General features: G+C 36.2%; 1 protein-coding gene across 47 annotated transcripts in view; it reads right to left on the bottom strand.

The window, feature by feature from the left end:
* Positions 1–18,093, bottom strand: part of RBFOX1 (RNA binding fox-1 homolog 1) — a 906,682-nt gene that overhangs the window by 240,484 nt on the left and 648,105 nt on the right. For 7 of the 47 annotated variants that reach the window (XM_075767607.1, XM_075767604.1, XM_075767627.1 and 4 more), the window contains exon 1: positions 16,340–16,560. The exons of 37 other annotated variants lie outside the window; for them this stretch is intronic. In XM_075767607.1, coding sequence (XP_075623722.1) covers positions 16,340–16,426 — 87 coding nt within the window. In that variant the 5' untranslated portion in view covers positions 16,427–16,560. Of the gene's footprint in view, positions 1–13,164; positions 13,366–16,339; positions 16,561–18,093 lie in introns of those variants that run through there. 3 more of the 47 variants (XM_075767611.1, XM_075767626.1, XM_075767582.1) reach the window with 3 other exon arrangements.

Below are 18,093 nucleotides of genomic sequence, written 5' to 3'. Positions count from 1 at the left end.
CACGATCCACGTTAGGCTACAGGAGAAACAGATCTCTCCTCACATGCTCCAGACAGAAATTCTCAGATATATACATGAGACAAAGAATATTAAGCTAACTGAAAAGAGTTTCCAGCCTTACACTCATGACTTTGTCCACATTACAAGGATCACTTCCTATTTATGCAGGCATTGATGCATAAACCAGAAGAGAGGGGAGAATGGTAAATCACAGTGAAAAAAAGAAACTGAAGGAAAATTATACTGATAATATGATAGCTTTAATTTACTAACACCTTGTTTATCATTATGAAGCTTGAGCAGAAGAAATCATAACCTTATTATTATAATCCCCTCAGTTCTTCATGATATAAATGGAAAATTATACATGAACTCTATAAAGATTTCTTTAAGAGATGCTCTATTATCTGTGTGTTGTGTCTGGGAGTGAGTCATAAAGGTACTCTTTCATCGTGATACATTTCTTATCCCATTTTGACCCTTTACAAGCTCTCCTCAGTGCTGGTCAGTAAGAGAGGAGAAAGCTGTCGTCCTCTGAGATTTCCCCGTAAATTCTACAAGAGCAGGACTCAGCATCTGGTCACCTGGAGACCCTCAATGAGGACTATGAGGTTCCACCACACTTCCTTCACTCACTAAGCCCTGATTTTCTAACTGGGCTCATTTCTGCTGTGCACACCTCAACACATTAGCACTCTTGTGATTAACTAAGGAAATAAAAAGCAAGTCAGGGCAAGAACACTCCTTAAAGCAGAAATGTAGTACATAGAGGGCGGTTTAGTCATTCTGTATAAAGGGATACAAATAAAAACTGGCAAATAAATCCCACTTTGCTAAGGCTCATTTATTTTGCTTTATTTCTCTGCGTTTCTTAATCTCTCTGCTTTTCCATGACCATTTATCTGCCTCTTCCTGATCACAGACTATTCCTGATCCATGACTCAGAGTTTCAGATCCTATCATCAATATTAACACTAGGGGAAAACTTGAGAAAATGTGATTATATTTAGGGAGTACTAGGATCCTAATTCAGGAAAGCACTTCAGCATGTGCTTTACTGTAATTTCAGTGCCTTCTTGAACAGGAATGTTCCTAAACACATGCCAAAATGCCTTCTTTTACTGGAGACTGTCAAATGAAATAGGGATTAATTACAATTTGTAACGTGACTTTACAGCACTGTCTTTATGTGTATTCGTACATCATATTTTGTCATCTATCTTAAACTTAACAAATAAAAGGAGAAATCACACATTTAAGGTAATATTTCTCTAAAATACAGTGATGATTATCAGGGGAAAATTAAGTGCAGGTAATACAATGGTAGCATATATGCATTTTGTTTACTGGTTTGCCATTAATATAATCAGTTATCCCTACCAATAACACATACCATTGCCCACAGTGTTGAGGTTTCACTTTTGCTGAAGAGAAGACCGTGCTTTTCTTGTATCTAAACAGTCTGTGGCTTTTCTGCTGTGATTTCCATAATGGTGTCCACTCAAACAGTGGGTGTGATAGAAAGCAATCTCATGTTGTACTGGTACAAAAAGCCACCCCTGTGCACTGCAATAGATAAATATGTCCTATGTTAATGTAAACGCCATACAGTAAAAGGAGGTTTCTTCACACATTTCTGCAGTAATGGGGATTGGGGCACTAATGTAAATAAACATATCCAGATGGAAGGACGTGGTGCTCCTGTTCTTTGGACATTCAGGGCACAAACTACATGCTTTGACAAAGCCATGCACAGCAGTTGATGCTGCCACACATACAGCAGCACCTCAAAATCAAGCCGCAGCTGAGTTTCTGAGGAAAAAGGGATATGTAAAAAAGAGTAAAAAGCAAGCCTGTGCCTTAAACATTTTTCCTCCTACTTCGCAAAATTTGACAGCCAAAAACTGCAGACAAGGCTTCAGAGTGCTGATTATTTAAATAGATTACTTTACAAATGTCACTCTTTGCAAACACACAGGCAACATGATTGCTGTTTCTTTCAGCACTGTATCAGAAACAGACTCAATAAATGGGATGTTTAAAAAAAATCCAAACATTTATGAATCGTTTGAACCTACTGTACTGTGTCTTGTTTACTGCTGCTCTAGGAAGCTTTTTTTAAAATAACGTGTTAAACCTCAGAGGGATTATCCTGAAATGAAATTTTTAATAACAGCAAAATAAACTCATCCTTCACAGTGCTGTGTCTCACGACTTAGTGTTAACTCTCACCCCTCCTCCCCGCTGTACATTTGTATCTACTAGCAAAATTTCATTATCTACTACTCTGATTTCAAGTGTCTGAAGGAAAGTTATGCTTCATAGATTATATTATGTTCTTCTCAAAAAGAGAAATTAGATACCTAAATAATTCTGTGGATCTAAAAATCTTACCCATAATGTCTCACAACTGTAGTAGGCTAAGGAAAACTCTAGAAGGAAAGACTCAAGGAATGGGGATTGCACTACCACAAGAAGAGAAGGCTGAGGCTGACACCACTAAGTAGATAACGGGCCACTATGAAAAGGATGGAAATAATGCATTTTCTATGCCCACTCTGCATAAAACAACAGTGGGAGGTTAAATTACAAAAGGAAAGATTTTAACTCAGACATTGGGGTGGGGGGTGGGGGGGAATAAGACACCTTTAGTGCAAGTGTAAAATGCCTGGAGAGGTTAGAGAGTCCCTGTCATTCAAGATCTTAAGACCAGGCTCGACAAACATCTGTCAGGAATGACACAGGCAAAGTTGATCTTGCCTTCAGGCAGAGAAGTAGGTTACATGAGCCCACAAGGTGCCTGCCCTCCCTATTTTTCTCCATGTCTATGATATACATCTCTTCTAGGAGGTGGTACACTTCAAGAGCTTCCTCATTTGTTTGTGGGTATTTTGCATTTTCAATCTTGCAGATAAAAAACCCAGCAGGAACCAGTGGCTAGAAGCGGAAATAAAGAGAAATAGAGCCTCGCAATATCCTAACGGCAAGGGTAATTAAACATTCAAACAGTTCAGAAGAGTATCAGTGAAACTGATGGAATCTAAATTACTTGGATGTTTAAAACAAGATTAAATATCTTCCAAAAGGTCTGCTTTAAGCCAGTCTCACAGAAATTCTGTAGCATGTATATTCAAGAGGACTGGCTGAATTATCGTAAAGATCCTTTCTGGCTTGAACATCTTTGAATCTGTGATTTGGAAATCCCTCTTCACAGCAAGAAACCTTTCTTATATAAATGTATACATTCACTTTCTGATTCTGAAAATAAATAAAAAAAGACAACAACCAAAAACAGGTTTTGTTACATTAGAGAAATGGTTTTCGTCAAAGAACGTGGAATCAATTTTTAACAAAAATGTTCTATGCTGAGACAGAGAGAGAAAAAGAACCATTACACATTTAATTTGAGTTTTATATTTCTGCAGTAGGTAATATATATTCAAAGTCTCCTGACCTGTTAGAGAACAAAAGCTAACTATTAAACAAAGTCACAAAGTATGTACATTGGGGTTTTGTTGGTTTTTTTTTTTTTTTTTTAAAAAAAAGGTGTGGCGGTAATTAACCCTAACTACTTCATCTTACTCTTGAATCACAAGTGCTATTTAACAAACAACACCCCACCCCCTAACAATAAATCAATTTTACTTAAATTTATAACTTTTAGCCTTCACTCCAAGGAAACACACCGCTTAAACAGAATTACATACGGACACAGAATAACAAAGCGGTAAATGTAACAAATATTAACAATGCAACTGTATCAGCATACGGTATATCCACAGAAAACTAATTCTTTAGTTTTAATCATTAGGTCAGGGAGCTAGTACTAAAATGGATGGCATTTTAGACAGTACACTTGAGAATCATCTCATGAGCTAACAGGCATCATTCTCAAGAAACACTTCCACAAATATTTTAAATGCTTGCGAGTACACAGTGTTCCCTAAAAATGTGTCTTGGATCTGTTTCTGAAGGTGTCTGATTCCCAACTCACAATCTATTTTTATGCTGTGGATGTCATATCATATTTTTTTCGCAATGGAACTGAAGAATAGTGCTCAGAAAATAATTCTAATTAATAAAACGCAAAAAAAGTTATGCCATTCTAGTAACAGGGAAGTGGTCCAAGTTACATAAAAAAGAAAACATTACTAAAGGAACAAGGTGAGAAAAATAAGAGGCATATAGAATACAGAAAGCGAGAAACATGGGGTAAACACTGTACTATTACAACAGTCTTACAGAAATGTATCAAGAAAATGAAGCACTGGGCAGATAATTTGCTGTGTCAGAAAAGACACAAAACAAAAAGAATAAAAAAACTATGAAATACGGGCTTAAATAATTATGTCATCTGGCTCTGACCCAGAACTGCTTTTAAGTATTTCAGATACTTGATCTTAACTTCTGGAACTCAGGGGAGGAAAATCTCTACAACGCATTCAGCTAACAAACTGAAAACGTAAACCAGAAAACATCCTCCTAGCTATCCAGAAGCACAATACTACACATTTATTAATATTTTGAAATAATCTCTCCCATGTTAAATAAGATTCACCAAAGAATCACTGGACTACCTCTTCCCTTCTTGATCTCCTATTTCTTCCTGGAACCAAAAGAATAAAAATACCTTTTTTGGCATTTTGCTATTATTCTGCTAGAGGAAGGCTTTTATTAAAAAAAAAAAAATTGTGCAGTTCTGTAAGAATCAACCAATAATAATACAAAAGATAAATTTGCAGCCAGAAACTGTCCACCAGGAATATACTGACCTCAAGATGACCGCAGAACAGCATATAAGAAGTACAGTTCATAGACACTTAAACAAGACAATGCTTCTTGTGGACAAGTACCAGAAATAAACACATAGCTGCCACGAGTTAACACACACAGAATCATTTTTAAGGACACATAAAGGCGATACGCTGCAGAGCAATGTTCTAGGTACTCCTCGGACACCCACCAATTCCAGAGGACTAACAAAGAGATACTTAAGACATTCTCTCTCATAGGGAATAAAGCATATTTTTCAGAAAACCAGAAGAGTCTCACTTTCTTGCCTTTAGGAAATACAGGTAACCATGTATCACCATCTGCACGTGAGACTACAGGCTTACTTTGTCCCCATTTCTTCCATGAGTGAAAATAACATGAGATACCAAACCCTACTTCTATCCACCTGAAGAGGAATTTAACAAAGACATTATATGGAGAATTAAGGCCAGAGAAAAAGGGGAATCAGTATTTGTAGATTTGTGTCTTATTACAGAAAAATAAGCAGACAGGTTTTAGAGTTGTCTTGCATATTTCAGTGAAAAACTTACTGACTGCACAGGAACCTTCAGAGTCTTTTTACAGACCTGGCACAGAGCTTTTTTACGTTATTAAAAGACAGGCATTAGACAACAGAAAAGCAACGTCTGTCTTGCATTGTTCTGTGTGTGTCCCCCCAAAAAATACAAAAGACAACTGATATGAAACATTCACTGACATTTTTAGGTCAGCATACTTTCAGAGTGTCTGTATGATATTCTGATACAACAAAAATAGTCAATCACTGCAAATTTTTTGAGGTACGGAGAAGGAGGCATGCTTTTCTGAAGTGACCAACTATAATGTGTTCAGTTACAATATGTATCACACAATATAAGAGTATTTCGTTCTCAGCATCTTTTTCAACAGTAGATGCTATCACATCATTGGAAATGACAAAAGCCACTCTCTGCATAAACATGTCATGCATGATTTTAAAACTCTGCAGGTCTGCAGTGCCCTCCTCCCTTCACCACCAATATGCCTCTGAAATCAAAAAAGTAACTCGCATTTCAGTCATAATATGCAAAAAAGAGGAATATATATCCCTGTAGTCATCACGAAGAGTTGCCATCATAAAGCTGATTACAGTGACAATTAGACTGAATGTGGAACATTACAAGGCATAATATTGCAAGCTTTTTAAGTCAGTTGGCAACTTAATTCCAAACGCCACTCAGAAATCTGATTTCAAGTGTTAGCATCCCTGAAACGCATATGAAATTTTCTCATGGATTGAAATTTTTCTCTTAAAGATACAGTTTACAGCGCAGTGTATCGGGGCACAGACTCAGAGCTGTCAGTCAGGTCTCCTTATGTTTTTCACACAGTGACTCTCAAAAATCTACTGCAGATGAAAGTTCATATAAACTGCCTTCTTTTCAAATCTGGGCTTCCCTGTTGGGAACATACTCAGCAGACTTGGCTTACAGTACAGGATGTATACACTGGGCTTAATTGTGCCTAACAATCGTCTTGGCCAGTGGAAGGCATTTTCAGATGGGAAATGTGTATGAACATCTGTTAGGTTTCCCTATGCTGGATTTTAACTGTTCCTTCATGGAGTAAGGCATAAAAATCAAAGCATTCATTTCTGCAGTAAAAAGACCATGTACTCACTTCAGCCAATCCAGCACAGTATGTCAGTTAAAAATGGTACTCTGAGAATCCTGCAATGGATTTATTTCATTTCCTATAACAGCAGAGTTCAAAAGGCTCGAGTGTGTTTTAACAACGTATACAAAATAAGTCACCACAGGAGCCAGCCAAGACAGTTTCCCAGTACACAGTGACTGATGCTATAACAAAATCAATCCATCTACTTCTTTTCTTACAGAATGATTAGTTTTGAAAAATTTCTTTGAATCATCACCAATTTTAGGTAACCTTTAGAAGTATTGTGTGTAAGGATTCACTTCTAAATACTTTCCTTCATTTTATATTTAAGATTCCAAATGAATAAACAAACATGGAACTACACAGAGCCATTTCTACAAATGCAGACCCTTTTTAAAATGGCAAACACAAGAACTGATTTGATAGGGGAGTATCAAAGAACATTTTGCCAAAGACTGGCTGGTCTTTTAAGGAAAACGGGGCCTAACCCTAGCTGCTGTGTTTCAGTCAGCCTTAAATTCTCTTCCATTACTGGATCCAACTAGTGATAACTGCTAGATTCTACTCATTGTGTCTAGGTAGCAAAAAGCGAGATGGATACTTGTGTCTGAAACGGGAAGAGAAGACAAAGAGAACATGGAAGCTAGATTTTTAATTTTATGAGTTGGTCACAGATCAGTTAAGATATTTTCAAGATTTCAAGTTTGCTTTATTCTGGTTTTAGACATTATAAGGCCAAAAGGACAAAAAAGAAAAAAAAAAAAAGAAGAAAAAAAAAAGAAAAGAAAAAAGAGGGTACAGCTTTGTGTCTAGACACAAGATTTTAAAAAAGTAAGAGTCAAAAGTGTAATTTATTCCTGTGTTCCAGAAGGAAAGGTGCTCCAATTACCCTTCATTTCCCTTAGTGAAAGGAAAGCTTGTGCTGTCTTTTCCATGTTCATCTCAGAACAGACTCTTGCATGACTTGTCACAACAGAAACACGCTAGATAGCTAGATTCTCCTCGTTCTATCTCAGGACAAGGTAGGAAAGATTGCTGCACTTCTGAAAGTAGCATTCATTGGAATGGAGATCAAATAGTGAAACCATCCTCTGCAGCTTGTTCCTGAATAAACAACTTGCCAATATAGGACAGTTTCCCGGTATCACAAACTTAAGAACCACTTAGTGGTTACTAATTAGTTATTACAAATGCATAACAAAATAGAAATTATTTAAGATACTGAGGAGCAGACCTTTTCAAGTATGGTGCAGGGTCTATAAAGTAAAACGGTTGAGACTCTCAAACTATCCTCATGGCTATCCTCATTTGTATCTTCTCTTTTGTATACAAACAATCAGCATCCTCTTCCATCCTGTTTGATGGCGCTAAATATTATTTATGTTTTGGGATTTTTGTTGTTGGGTTTTTTTGTTTGTTTGTTAATAACTGAAGGCAAAATATTTTCATTCTAACAGGGCATTGAAATACAGTAGTATTGGTTTACTTTCTCTCTATACCTGAAATGTTAGCAAGATCAGATTTCTTTTTTAAAAAAGTTACTCAATGTTTTTCAGAACAATTCCAAGTCAAAGAGAAAGATAAGCTAGCAAATGTGAGATTATTTCATCGAAAATGGGCTTTTCTGTATTTCTCAAAATATTAAAAAAATACGTATAATCTCTTTCTGCACAGACAAGATCTAATACAGCAGAGAAACAAAAGAAAAACAAGCAAACTAAAAACTGGTCAAGCACTAAACTCACTCTCCTAAAAATAAAACAAACCCCTGTAGACATAAAATACATATCTAACACTTGGAGAATAAGGAACCATTTTGCATAGGAGGGTGCAAACCTTCAAACTTTCTTTCAGATACCTGAAGCAGGTCCCACCTTAAGAACTCAGCTCGGCATCCAACCGAGCCTAATCACCTGAGCCACACTGACAGAGAAAAGTTATCTCCAGGGAGTAAGAAAGGACTTCTCAGGTTCACTAATTCACTAAAAGTCAGCATCACACTGAGGCTAGTAGGGAAGAAAAGAATGATTCATTTTGTATTATTAGCTACAAGATCATTCACAGATGCAGGAAGACCTGCTTTCCCTCACCTCTAGTCACCTTTTATTTCTCAACTAAATGTCATCTTTCCTGCTTTTGACCAACTACATGGTTATATCTTTTAAGAAGCTTGACAGTGTTGTGGGGTTTTTTAACCTGTTCTTATCACTCTTTGGAATTCTCTCCTATGTTCGGGTTCTGATTTAATATAATTCTAAGATTTTTCTCTAGGATGGAAGACAAGTAAAATGTTTGGAAATTCCCTTCTTTCTCTTTCTAACTTTCAAGTGTCAACATGATTTGTTCTCAAAGTGTTTGAAACATGCTTGTATATAGTAGCACTGTCAGTAAAAATGAAGACAGCTGATGCATACCTGCATAGTTGCTGGTAACTTTCAGAGAAATCTATGTATTTGCGTTTTGGTACCTACTCTCCTACGTGGGTTATATGTTTTACGGTTTACAAGCCTAAGATGGCTGGAGATGCATTTTACTGTATTTGCTAGATATTCACGTTACACAGAATGTCAGGTGTCATAGACATTTATCATAGTAAAACAATACATAAACAACCTACCATTTCTCCTCCATGACTTTTAAATTTTACTAATTACTATACAGGAGGGTATTACATGTCTTTGAAATAGTATGGCAAAATAAGGACAGAGACTTAATGAAAGTGCACTTCTAGCTCTGTAAGATGAAAAGCACTGGGGTAATGATCATTTCACAAGATTTTTAATCTCTCGATTTAAAAATAAAAAAATAAATTGGCATAGTTCAGATCAGTTCACTGCTTTACGAGTATTTTTCACTTTATCCTAATAAGAAATAAGTTGCTTTCACTTAAGGATACTTTCCAATAAAGTCTGAATAACAATTCCTTGAAATGCACCATTTGTTTTATTTAATTCAAAGGCTTCAAACAAAATCTTAAAAGGCAGAATATGAACCATTCTGACTCGTGAATATATAGGCAAGAGACTTTTACTTTCTTCTCAGTTTGATCAGCAATAAAACAATACGTAGATAAAAAAATAAAGACATTCTTTACTGATCTAATAAAACCATCAGAATTTAAGAGGATTAAGTCATCCTCCAAGTTATCCAGCTCATGTATCTCTGGCCACTAGAGGAAGAGAAGGAACCAGGGTATCTGAATTTACCATGATCCACAATAATCTGAATCTCATGAAACACAAGTGGAAACTCTGACACAGAAAATTCACCTAGATCAAATTCCTATTATCTATTTACAGTGTTCACAACCTGTCACTACACTAAAAAAAAACCAACTTTTTTTTTTTGTTTTTCCAAATTATCTGTGAACCTTCTCATGCTCTTAAACTTAAGACAGCTGTGGTATCTAGCTGGCAAATATTGAGCCAGGTGTGATTCCATCACTCTGACCTAGTAATAGATCAGTTCAAATGCAATCCCCAATTACTTCAGCTGAAAGTATTTATAGTTTAAATTATGAGGTCCTTACTATTTTTTTTCCACAACCTGGTCTATTGAAAAAGACATTTCATATGTTTTTACAACCCCCTCTTTGAAACCAGGTCTGAGAAAACAGTTTCATGCATAGCTCAGTTAAAAAAGAAGCAGACAAGCAAACAGACCAAATAAAACAAATGATGTATTTTAACTGGGTTTCCAACTTTAGCCCATGTAACACAAGATAACTTATCAGAGAATGAATAGGTAAAATATTCAAGCCAACTCCATATAAATAATTGTTCTATATTTAGATTTACAAGCATATTATCATATCAGTTGTGTATCATTCTACTGAAAGCAACAGAACTTCACAGTTGTAGCTCCTGGCATAATCTGGCCATCAGAATTTTTATTACTAATGACTATGCATGAGTCAAGGGAGGAAAAAAAAAAGAATCAGCTGAAATTCCAGATTCTTGGAAACAGCCGTATCAGCTTGCTGGCTTCTAGTTAGGGAAGCCAAATTAAATAATCTGCCTTTGCACAGAATCCAAATCTTTAAAGTTCTGACTTATTTAGAGGATGAATAAATACAGAGAACCTGTCCTAATGAAAGTTATTCCATCTATAGAAACTATTCTGTTCGTATAAACTCAAATATCCTTTTATTTATTCCACTTCAAAAGCACTGCAGATACTGCAGCCATGAAGGCCCAGATTTACCCAGTTTCTTGCCATACTACCACACTCTATTGAAGTGTGTTATCCAACACACAAGCGAGTGACCGTAATTATATATCATGTCTAAAATTCACTAACACTGATATTGCATGCACAAACGGGACAGGAAAAAATTCTGTCTTTGGGAGTCAGATGAAATGTTTTGGTTTTTTGCTGAGCTCCGAAAGAAGCCCTGACTGTAAGACAACACTGACTGAGCTGACAGAATAAGAGGTAATGTACTATTGCCTGACTCATTCAAATTATGTTATGCATTGATTTCTGAAATAAAGGCTAGTAAGACAAAATTAGGCAGATGGGAGGAGAGAATAACCACTCGTTTCTTAGTTGAACTAAAACTATTTAGAGGGGCTATCCTTCTCACGAAACAGTCTTTTCGGTCAATGGGAAAGACATTCTGTGTCATTGTTCCTCCTCCTTCTCCCCCCTGCAGGTTCACTCACCAGGTATTATATGATATCTGCAGTTATTAGCAAGAAACAAAGGTTAAAAGAAAATAACTCTTGCAATAGCAATAACAAAACACTTGCAAGCTGCCTGTAGCCTCTTAAGCAAATGACAGGTTTCACAAAGAATTCATGTTGGCTACATTGCTTGATCCATGTATCAAAAGGGAAAAAAAAAAAAAATCTGAACTAGTATTTCAAGAGGTTTAAACATTGATAACTGAAAAGTTTTGTAAACCAAGTAATACAGACCACCATCCATCAGTATCACCACCACCTTACATCTCCTATTAAAAGCACTTTTAGATACAGAAGGGAGAAAAACTTTGCAACTCAGATTTGAAGAAATTTTAGATATACTCTCTCAAAACCACAACAAAATACACACTCAGATGAAAAGTGATTGCAGTAGTAAAACATGTTAGCCTTCCACTCACAAAGCGCTGGGAGTACAGTACTAGTAATAGGAGACCCTTATCACCTGCAAAGGCAGAACACCACAATCAAGCCAGAATAAATCTGCATCCAAGGTAAATCATCTACTTACTGCATTTCAAACAGGCAATTCAGCCCATGTAAACAGAAATTATGCACTGCGTTCCACTAGATTGTAATCGCAAAACAACCGAAACAACTATGCACTGCTTCAGGCAATGCGGGAAGAACTATAACGTCTCATCATTTCTGTTTCAAATGCATTATTCAAATAAAAACTACTAAATTACAAAAGCCTTTTTAATGTAAGGTAACACAATACATCCACAACATTTTCCAAAACTCAGTCGCCAGAAAGTAAGGGTGCTTTCGCAGGTAGCCCAACACACTGGCATCTGCAAGTACTCTGAATGTATTCCCTGCTAGCACTTCCCAAAACAGCACTAAAACAAGGATTTTACAGACGGGTAACGATGGAACTGTGAAGAAGTCTGCACCACTAGTTTTCACAGCATATTCCAGGCAATTCTCTCACTTAGTCCTAAAATAAAATGGAAGAGTGGTAATCTGGAGACAGTTCCAGTTGTCAGTCAAACACACTAGTTAACTAGTTATGGAAAATCAGATGCACAGATATCATCAAAATATCTTACGAATAATTTAAGCTTAAGAATGATGTACTTAAAAGTACGGTAATGAACTAAAAATAGTTAACCAACAGCCATCTATTTCCTACTTTTCTTCTACCCCCCTTTACCACCACACATGTAAATAAGCAAATAAAAGCCAAAGAAAAGGTTTTAGCTCAGCTGGCTGAAGTCTTCAACAATGAACATAAGCTTAAAACCTCAGAGGTCTTAGAGCTTTTCTAGTGACTACGCTAAAATAAAAGCATACTTTAAAAAATAACTACTATATTCAGAAAAAAAATCCATCACCTTTTTAATCTTTAAGAAGTTCATTTTGTATTAAATAGAACTGTCTCTCCATTTAGAATTTTCCAGTAGTTTACTGAAAAGTCTAAGTAATTTTAACTTTAATTATATTTATAATAATGCGTATGAACTCCTTTCTCTGCTAAATGGAAACTGAGCCACCTAAACCAGCCATGTAATAAATAATTCAGCATCCATCATTAAAATGTCATATATTGCACTTGTGTTTTTAAAATATTTTATCATTATCCTAACATTCCACATATCCAGAGCAATTGCAAAGATTTTATATACCTGAAACGGTCAAACCCATAAAAGATGAAGCTAATATGGAGAAATTTAACTTCTTATTCTACAAAACATACTACTCTTTATGAACTGCAAAACAGGGTTTTTTTGATGCTGCGCTTTGTAATTTTAATGATAAATGGACCTTCGTGTCACGTGTTGATTCTGGGAAGACAGTAAGTACAGTAGCACACAACCACACTTCCCGGCAGTAGGCAATGAATGGTCCCACCCTGGCCAACGCAGAGGGATCTTTTTCTCGTGACACCCTACTGACTTCACTGCTTATCTGGACGTAAGGGCTCCCCCCCGGGAATCAAATGACAAAACCGGGATATGAACCAAGGGCAGGATAAGTCATCTTTTACTGGATTGCCACTTAATCCTCTGTGGCACTCTTTTTATCTCACCTGCCGGGAGAAAGAGCATGATAGTTTTGACACAAAGTAGGCCTCGCTGTCCACAGCATACGCAGTCGCTGGACTGCAGTACCTGCTTTGGTCCTCATGGCAGCGTAGTTGTGACAGCCTGTGAAGCCGCCAGTACACCTTTTGTGCCAAGTCAAAAAAAAACATTTCTCCACCCACATGAGGCATAATGCTATTTATGCATCATTTGTACTTTCATGTGATTTTTTCCCTCCTACAGTTTCACCCAGGAGGAAGAAGGGAGAGGAAAAGAGGTTTTATTTTTCTCATTTAAAAATGTGTTAAGAAATCATAGGCAATAATATCATCATTTTAGTAAGAGTTTTTTTTAATGTATATTTATTTATTGGAAAATTAAACTAAGCTTGCAAGTATACTTAAAATAATTTGATACATTTTGACATATCTGTAAACTCTGAATAACTACCTCCTCTCTCTCCAAGAACAAATGCATTCCATTTTTCATCATCTCACTCAAACATATGATCTCAGTAAGAGGAATACAAATCATCTTACTATAACAACACATGTAATGGGGAAAATACACATGGCTGTTTACATAAACTGTTTCCAGAGATGTATCTGCCATTTTTTGCTTGCCCTAGGTTTTACACATCCCAGTACGCTGTAACAAGAAGGTATGACAAAAGCAAGCAAAGGATGTAGGATAGAGTTCACCGATGAATTTAGGAGGAGAGGCTGGAAAAGGCTGCACGAACACAGCATAAGGTAAATAATATGCAGCACTTCAAGGTGCAAAACCCCTGAAGAATAACAGTCCTCTGCAGAGATCTGAGCTCTCTCTTGCTCAACCATGCAACACAAAACCTGAAAAAAACCCCAAAATAGTCCCCCAAATCTCTATGTAATACTCTACGCTGTTTTCATATGCAATCTTGGTGCAAATCCCATTGGAAATCATGGGGAATCCCTAATCAGAAAGACATGTACTTTCTGCAGAAATCCATGCAAATAAATAATTTGCAATCTTATAAGCCTCTAAAATGTTAAAACAGCCTTGCATTCGAAAATACTTCAGGGTCGTGGCTCTCAACCTGCAACCCAGTAAAAATATTTATAAAATCAGTTTTTCAAGGCATATTTTTGAAGACAATTTCCTTTGAAATTCTGAACATTACATAATTACTGCTTAGAAGAGGACGATATAAATATGCCTATCAGGTGTCCTTTGCATTATTTATTTTGGATACTTCGGTTTACTCTAAGAGACAAACAATAAGCATTCTAGTATCATAAGCTGATGACAGATACTGCAAATGCAGATGAAAACTTGGGGTGAAAAAGTGTTTAAATCATTTAATGTTCTAGTTTACCCACTAAGACAATAACTCAAACATTTGTTTTGATTCCAAAATGCAATTTTCAGGTATGACGTTAGGGAGAGGGAGGGAAAAGGAGAAACTAGAGAAGTATCCACGTGAAGAACATTTTTCAAATGTACCTGTAAACATACCTATTTTTTTGTAGAACAATTCTTATTGCTTGACTATTTTAGACCTATGCTAATGGAGTAGCATAGGCCTGGATATATCTTTCTAAAGAAAGAAAGAAAAGAAAAAAAAAGATTGAAATAAGGCATCCCGAATTTTCAAAGGCCCCTTTCTTCTAATCTATCTGCTTGGATAATGCGTCTAGAGTGGCATTTTGTAATGACAGCAACTTTCCAACAAATCAATAGTTATTTAATTCCCAACAAGCTCTCGAGTCCATTAAACCTGATTACATTCACCCATTTCAGTTGGGTGCAGTTATTTTTCCTACACCGGCACTTAATCTATAACAGGAACTTATGAGAACTTTCAAAAGCAATTTCAACATCAATCAGCATAGAGTGAAAGGCACGATTTGCTTGTAATTATTTATTGGACAGGATGGCACAGGGTCTGACTGAGCTCTAGCGTCCGACCTTCACCCCCAAATTCTAATGGATATGAAGGCCTACTTGATGTGTTCAAGTGTTCTACCGTGTCTCATTGCATAAAAAAAATAGCATCGGCTTGCATGTCCCAGAAGACACAGTTTTTCAATACCTGATAACGGCCACTGTGCAATGCTGTATTTCTGGTTTAGACATAGGTGTCTGATACTACGCCTGAAGTGAAGAACAACTCACAGTCTTCGATTACTGAATGGACTTACACGGAAAAATGCATTTCATACTGCGTTTGCCCCTCTACGTCAGCTAACTGTTGTAGTAAAGGAGTATAATGAAAATTTGCCTCTCCTCCGCAGTTAATTTGACTGATCACTAACATGACACAGAAGTGCTGTAATACACGTGTGTCTCTCTCCACCCTGTTAATGCTTAATTTCTAAATACTGCCAGTTATAGGGTACTTTTTTTTTATACATTTTGTCAATGCTTGGAACTGTTACTGGAATTCATTCTTAATGCCTTCTAATACTGTAAACAACAGAATACTTTTTGCTTAATTAGTATCTGCATGATCTATTTGAAAGTCTAAGTCTAACAGAAGAAAATTCAGTAGTACCACTTTTTGATAAAAATAAAAACCAGACAACACAACACCAACAACTAAATCTAGTAACTGCCAGTCAACTTCTAAAATACGGAACTCTTGCCCCGCGGCAAGATCTTACACTTTCAGGGCTCAAAAGAATTAATATAATGTGCATAAATATTCTGTGAAGGTGATATATTTCTATACACACAAACACACAAACTCTTTTTCAGTTGGTGTGACGCATAACATATGAATTAATGCATATTTAACACTATTCATATTTGCTGTGCTAAAACACTTAACCTAAACACATCATGGTAAGTTACTTTGTCTTATGACCTGCCGTGGGAATGCTGACTCCCTCAGAAACCTAGAATGGATAGCAAATCCTCTGCCCTGTGGTCAACCTCGTGAAGCAAAGGCATGAATGTTAAACAGCAGACAAATCAATACAAGCAAATATAGCTCAACTACACCATTTATTCAGCCATGAGAGATGTCAATACACAGATTAGGGTGATCCATCTTTTTGATTTCCTACTGTCTTCTCGCTGACTACATGAGAGCTTTTGCCTGTATTAAAAGTGTTTGCTTTCTCAACCATAAAAATTCCAATTATTACTCTAAGTGCACTAGAGTTAAGTTGCTTGTTGGAAGCGGCCTTGCATTACCTGAACAAGTCCAGCGAAGTATGGTGCTGCCGGCAGAATCATTGGCACTCCATATGGATGTAGCAAAACTCCTTGAGACGACAACATGGTTTAAGTGATAGTATTACTCCCACTAAAGCTAAACACATCAATTGAAAGTTAGGGGAAAATCTATATACCAACTTCTTCCAAACTCAGAGCTAGAACCAAATAACTTCTGTCAGGGGCAAAGCCCACATCAGCTGTAAAAAAAAGAAAAAAATTGACGTCAGCAACTCTTAATGTTAAAATTTTCTTCAGAGACAACAGATAGAGACAACAGCTGCAAACCTAACTCTACCAAAAAAGGAAAGTGCTATTTTGGGACCAGCTTAAGTAACATGACTAACCAACTACTCTTTATCAGTTCAGATTTTTCAGTACTATACACATACAGATCAAATTCTGCACAGATCTACCGATTAGAATTAATTTTCCTATCATTTCTGGCATACATACATGAAAACAGTTACTACTAGAAGTCATTTAAAAAATAATCGGGTTTATCACGATTGCACAAATAAATGTTTCCCTGTACTTATAAGCTGTTAAACAATATTCATGTGAGAGTTTAAACTTAGGTCTGTTACAACGGATACATACTCTGTTTTGATTAATTTTATTTTTCTTGCTTATTTTGAATATTTGAGCTGATTAGTTCTATTAGTGTAAATGATATTTTAATAGCTTTTCTAACCTTTCACAACATCTAAGTTGTTACATTTGTCATAGCTTTTTTTTAAGAACAAATCTGACCTTTAAAGTATTTCTTATCTGTTCTCCAATTAAACTTACACTCTTAGTGTAAGAGACAAAAGAGCGAACTTTAGGCTGTTTCCCCCCCAAACAAAACAGATTTGCTTTTTAATGTACTACTTGCCAGACATTCTCTTCCACAGCTGATCCTTTTTATTTTAGACAAAACAAACTTAGTCATTAACAACTGTTTCATGTGCAATGTATCTTCTATTGCAGATCTGACTAATGACAAGAATTACAATTGAGCAAGATTTTTTTAATTCAATAAAGAATTAGTTAGGTGCTTAAAACTTCATGTCACAAGTCAAAAAAAAAAAATCCTCTCCTACAGTCTTCAAATAACTGGGGTGATTCACAACACTAATTCCAGCTACTTGATTTTGTTGCATAATTACTTTTCCAGATAACTAACTGCAGACAAGATTTGATGTGATAATTATTTAATGTCACATTTTGACCATTGTGAAAGGTTTTCAGTAATTGATCCTCATGTATCACAGCACCGGTATTGCATGATTTAGAAATCTACCTTAGCAGCTGCGTGTTGGCCCTCGTTGCTATCAGCCTTATACCATTTCTAACTTTAGACATTGAATTGTGACCCTCTATGATGCTCTTTTGAGAGGCTGCCAATGAGGACAGCAATCATCACATGATGAAGTGATGTTTACCTAGTTCCATCTCCTGTTAAAGAATCGCTTCACTTTTCTGTTGGGGATAATGCTGTTCACATTGGTTATCTGATTACGCTTAGCTATGAATCATATTTCTTTTTCTTTTCTTGTTAAGGAACAGAACTCTGCAGTTTCATTATTAAGCGCACAGAAGGCTAACACATCGTGGGTTTTGCCAAAAGATTTTCATACATTCCAATACAAAGCCAGTGATTGATTTTCATACAGAAAAACATAAACAAAAGGTATATATGAGAAAGCGAGTTGCCATTAAAACTCTTTTAAAAGTATTTAATTTCTAAA

The sequence above is a fragment of the Balearica regulorum genome, chromosome 15, assembly GCF_011004875.1.
Source record: "Balearica regulorum gibbericeps isolate bBalReg1 chromosome 15, bBalReg1.pri, whole genome shotgun sequence".
Taxonomy (NCBI): Eukaryota; Metazoa; Chordata; class Aves; order Gruiformes; family Gruidae; genus Balearica; species Balearica regulorum.
This window is presented reverse-complemented; position numbering and strand designations above follow the sequence as displayed.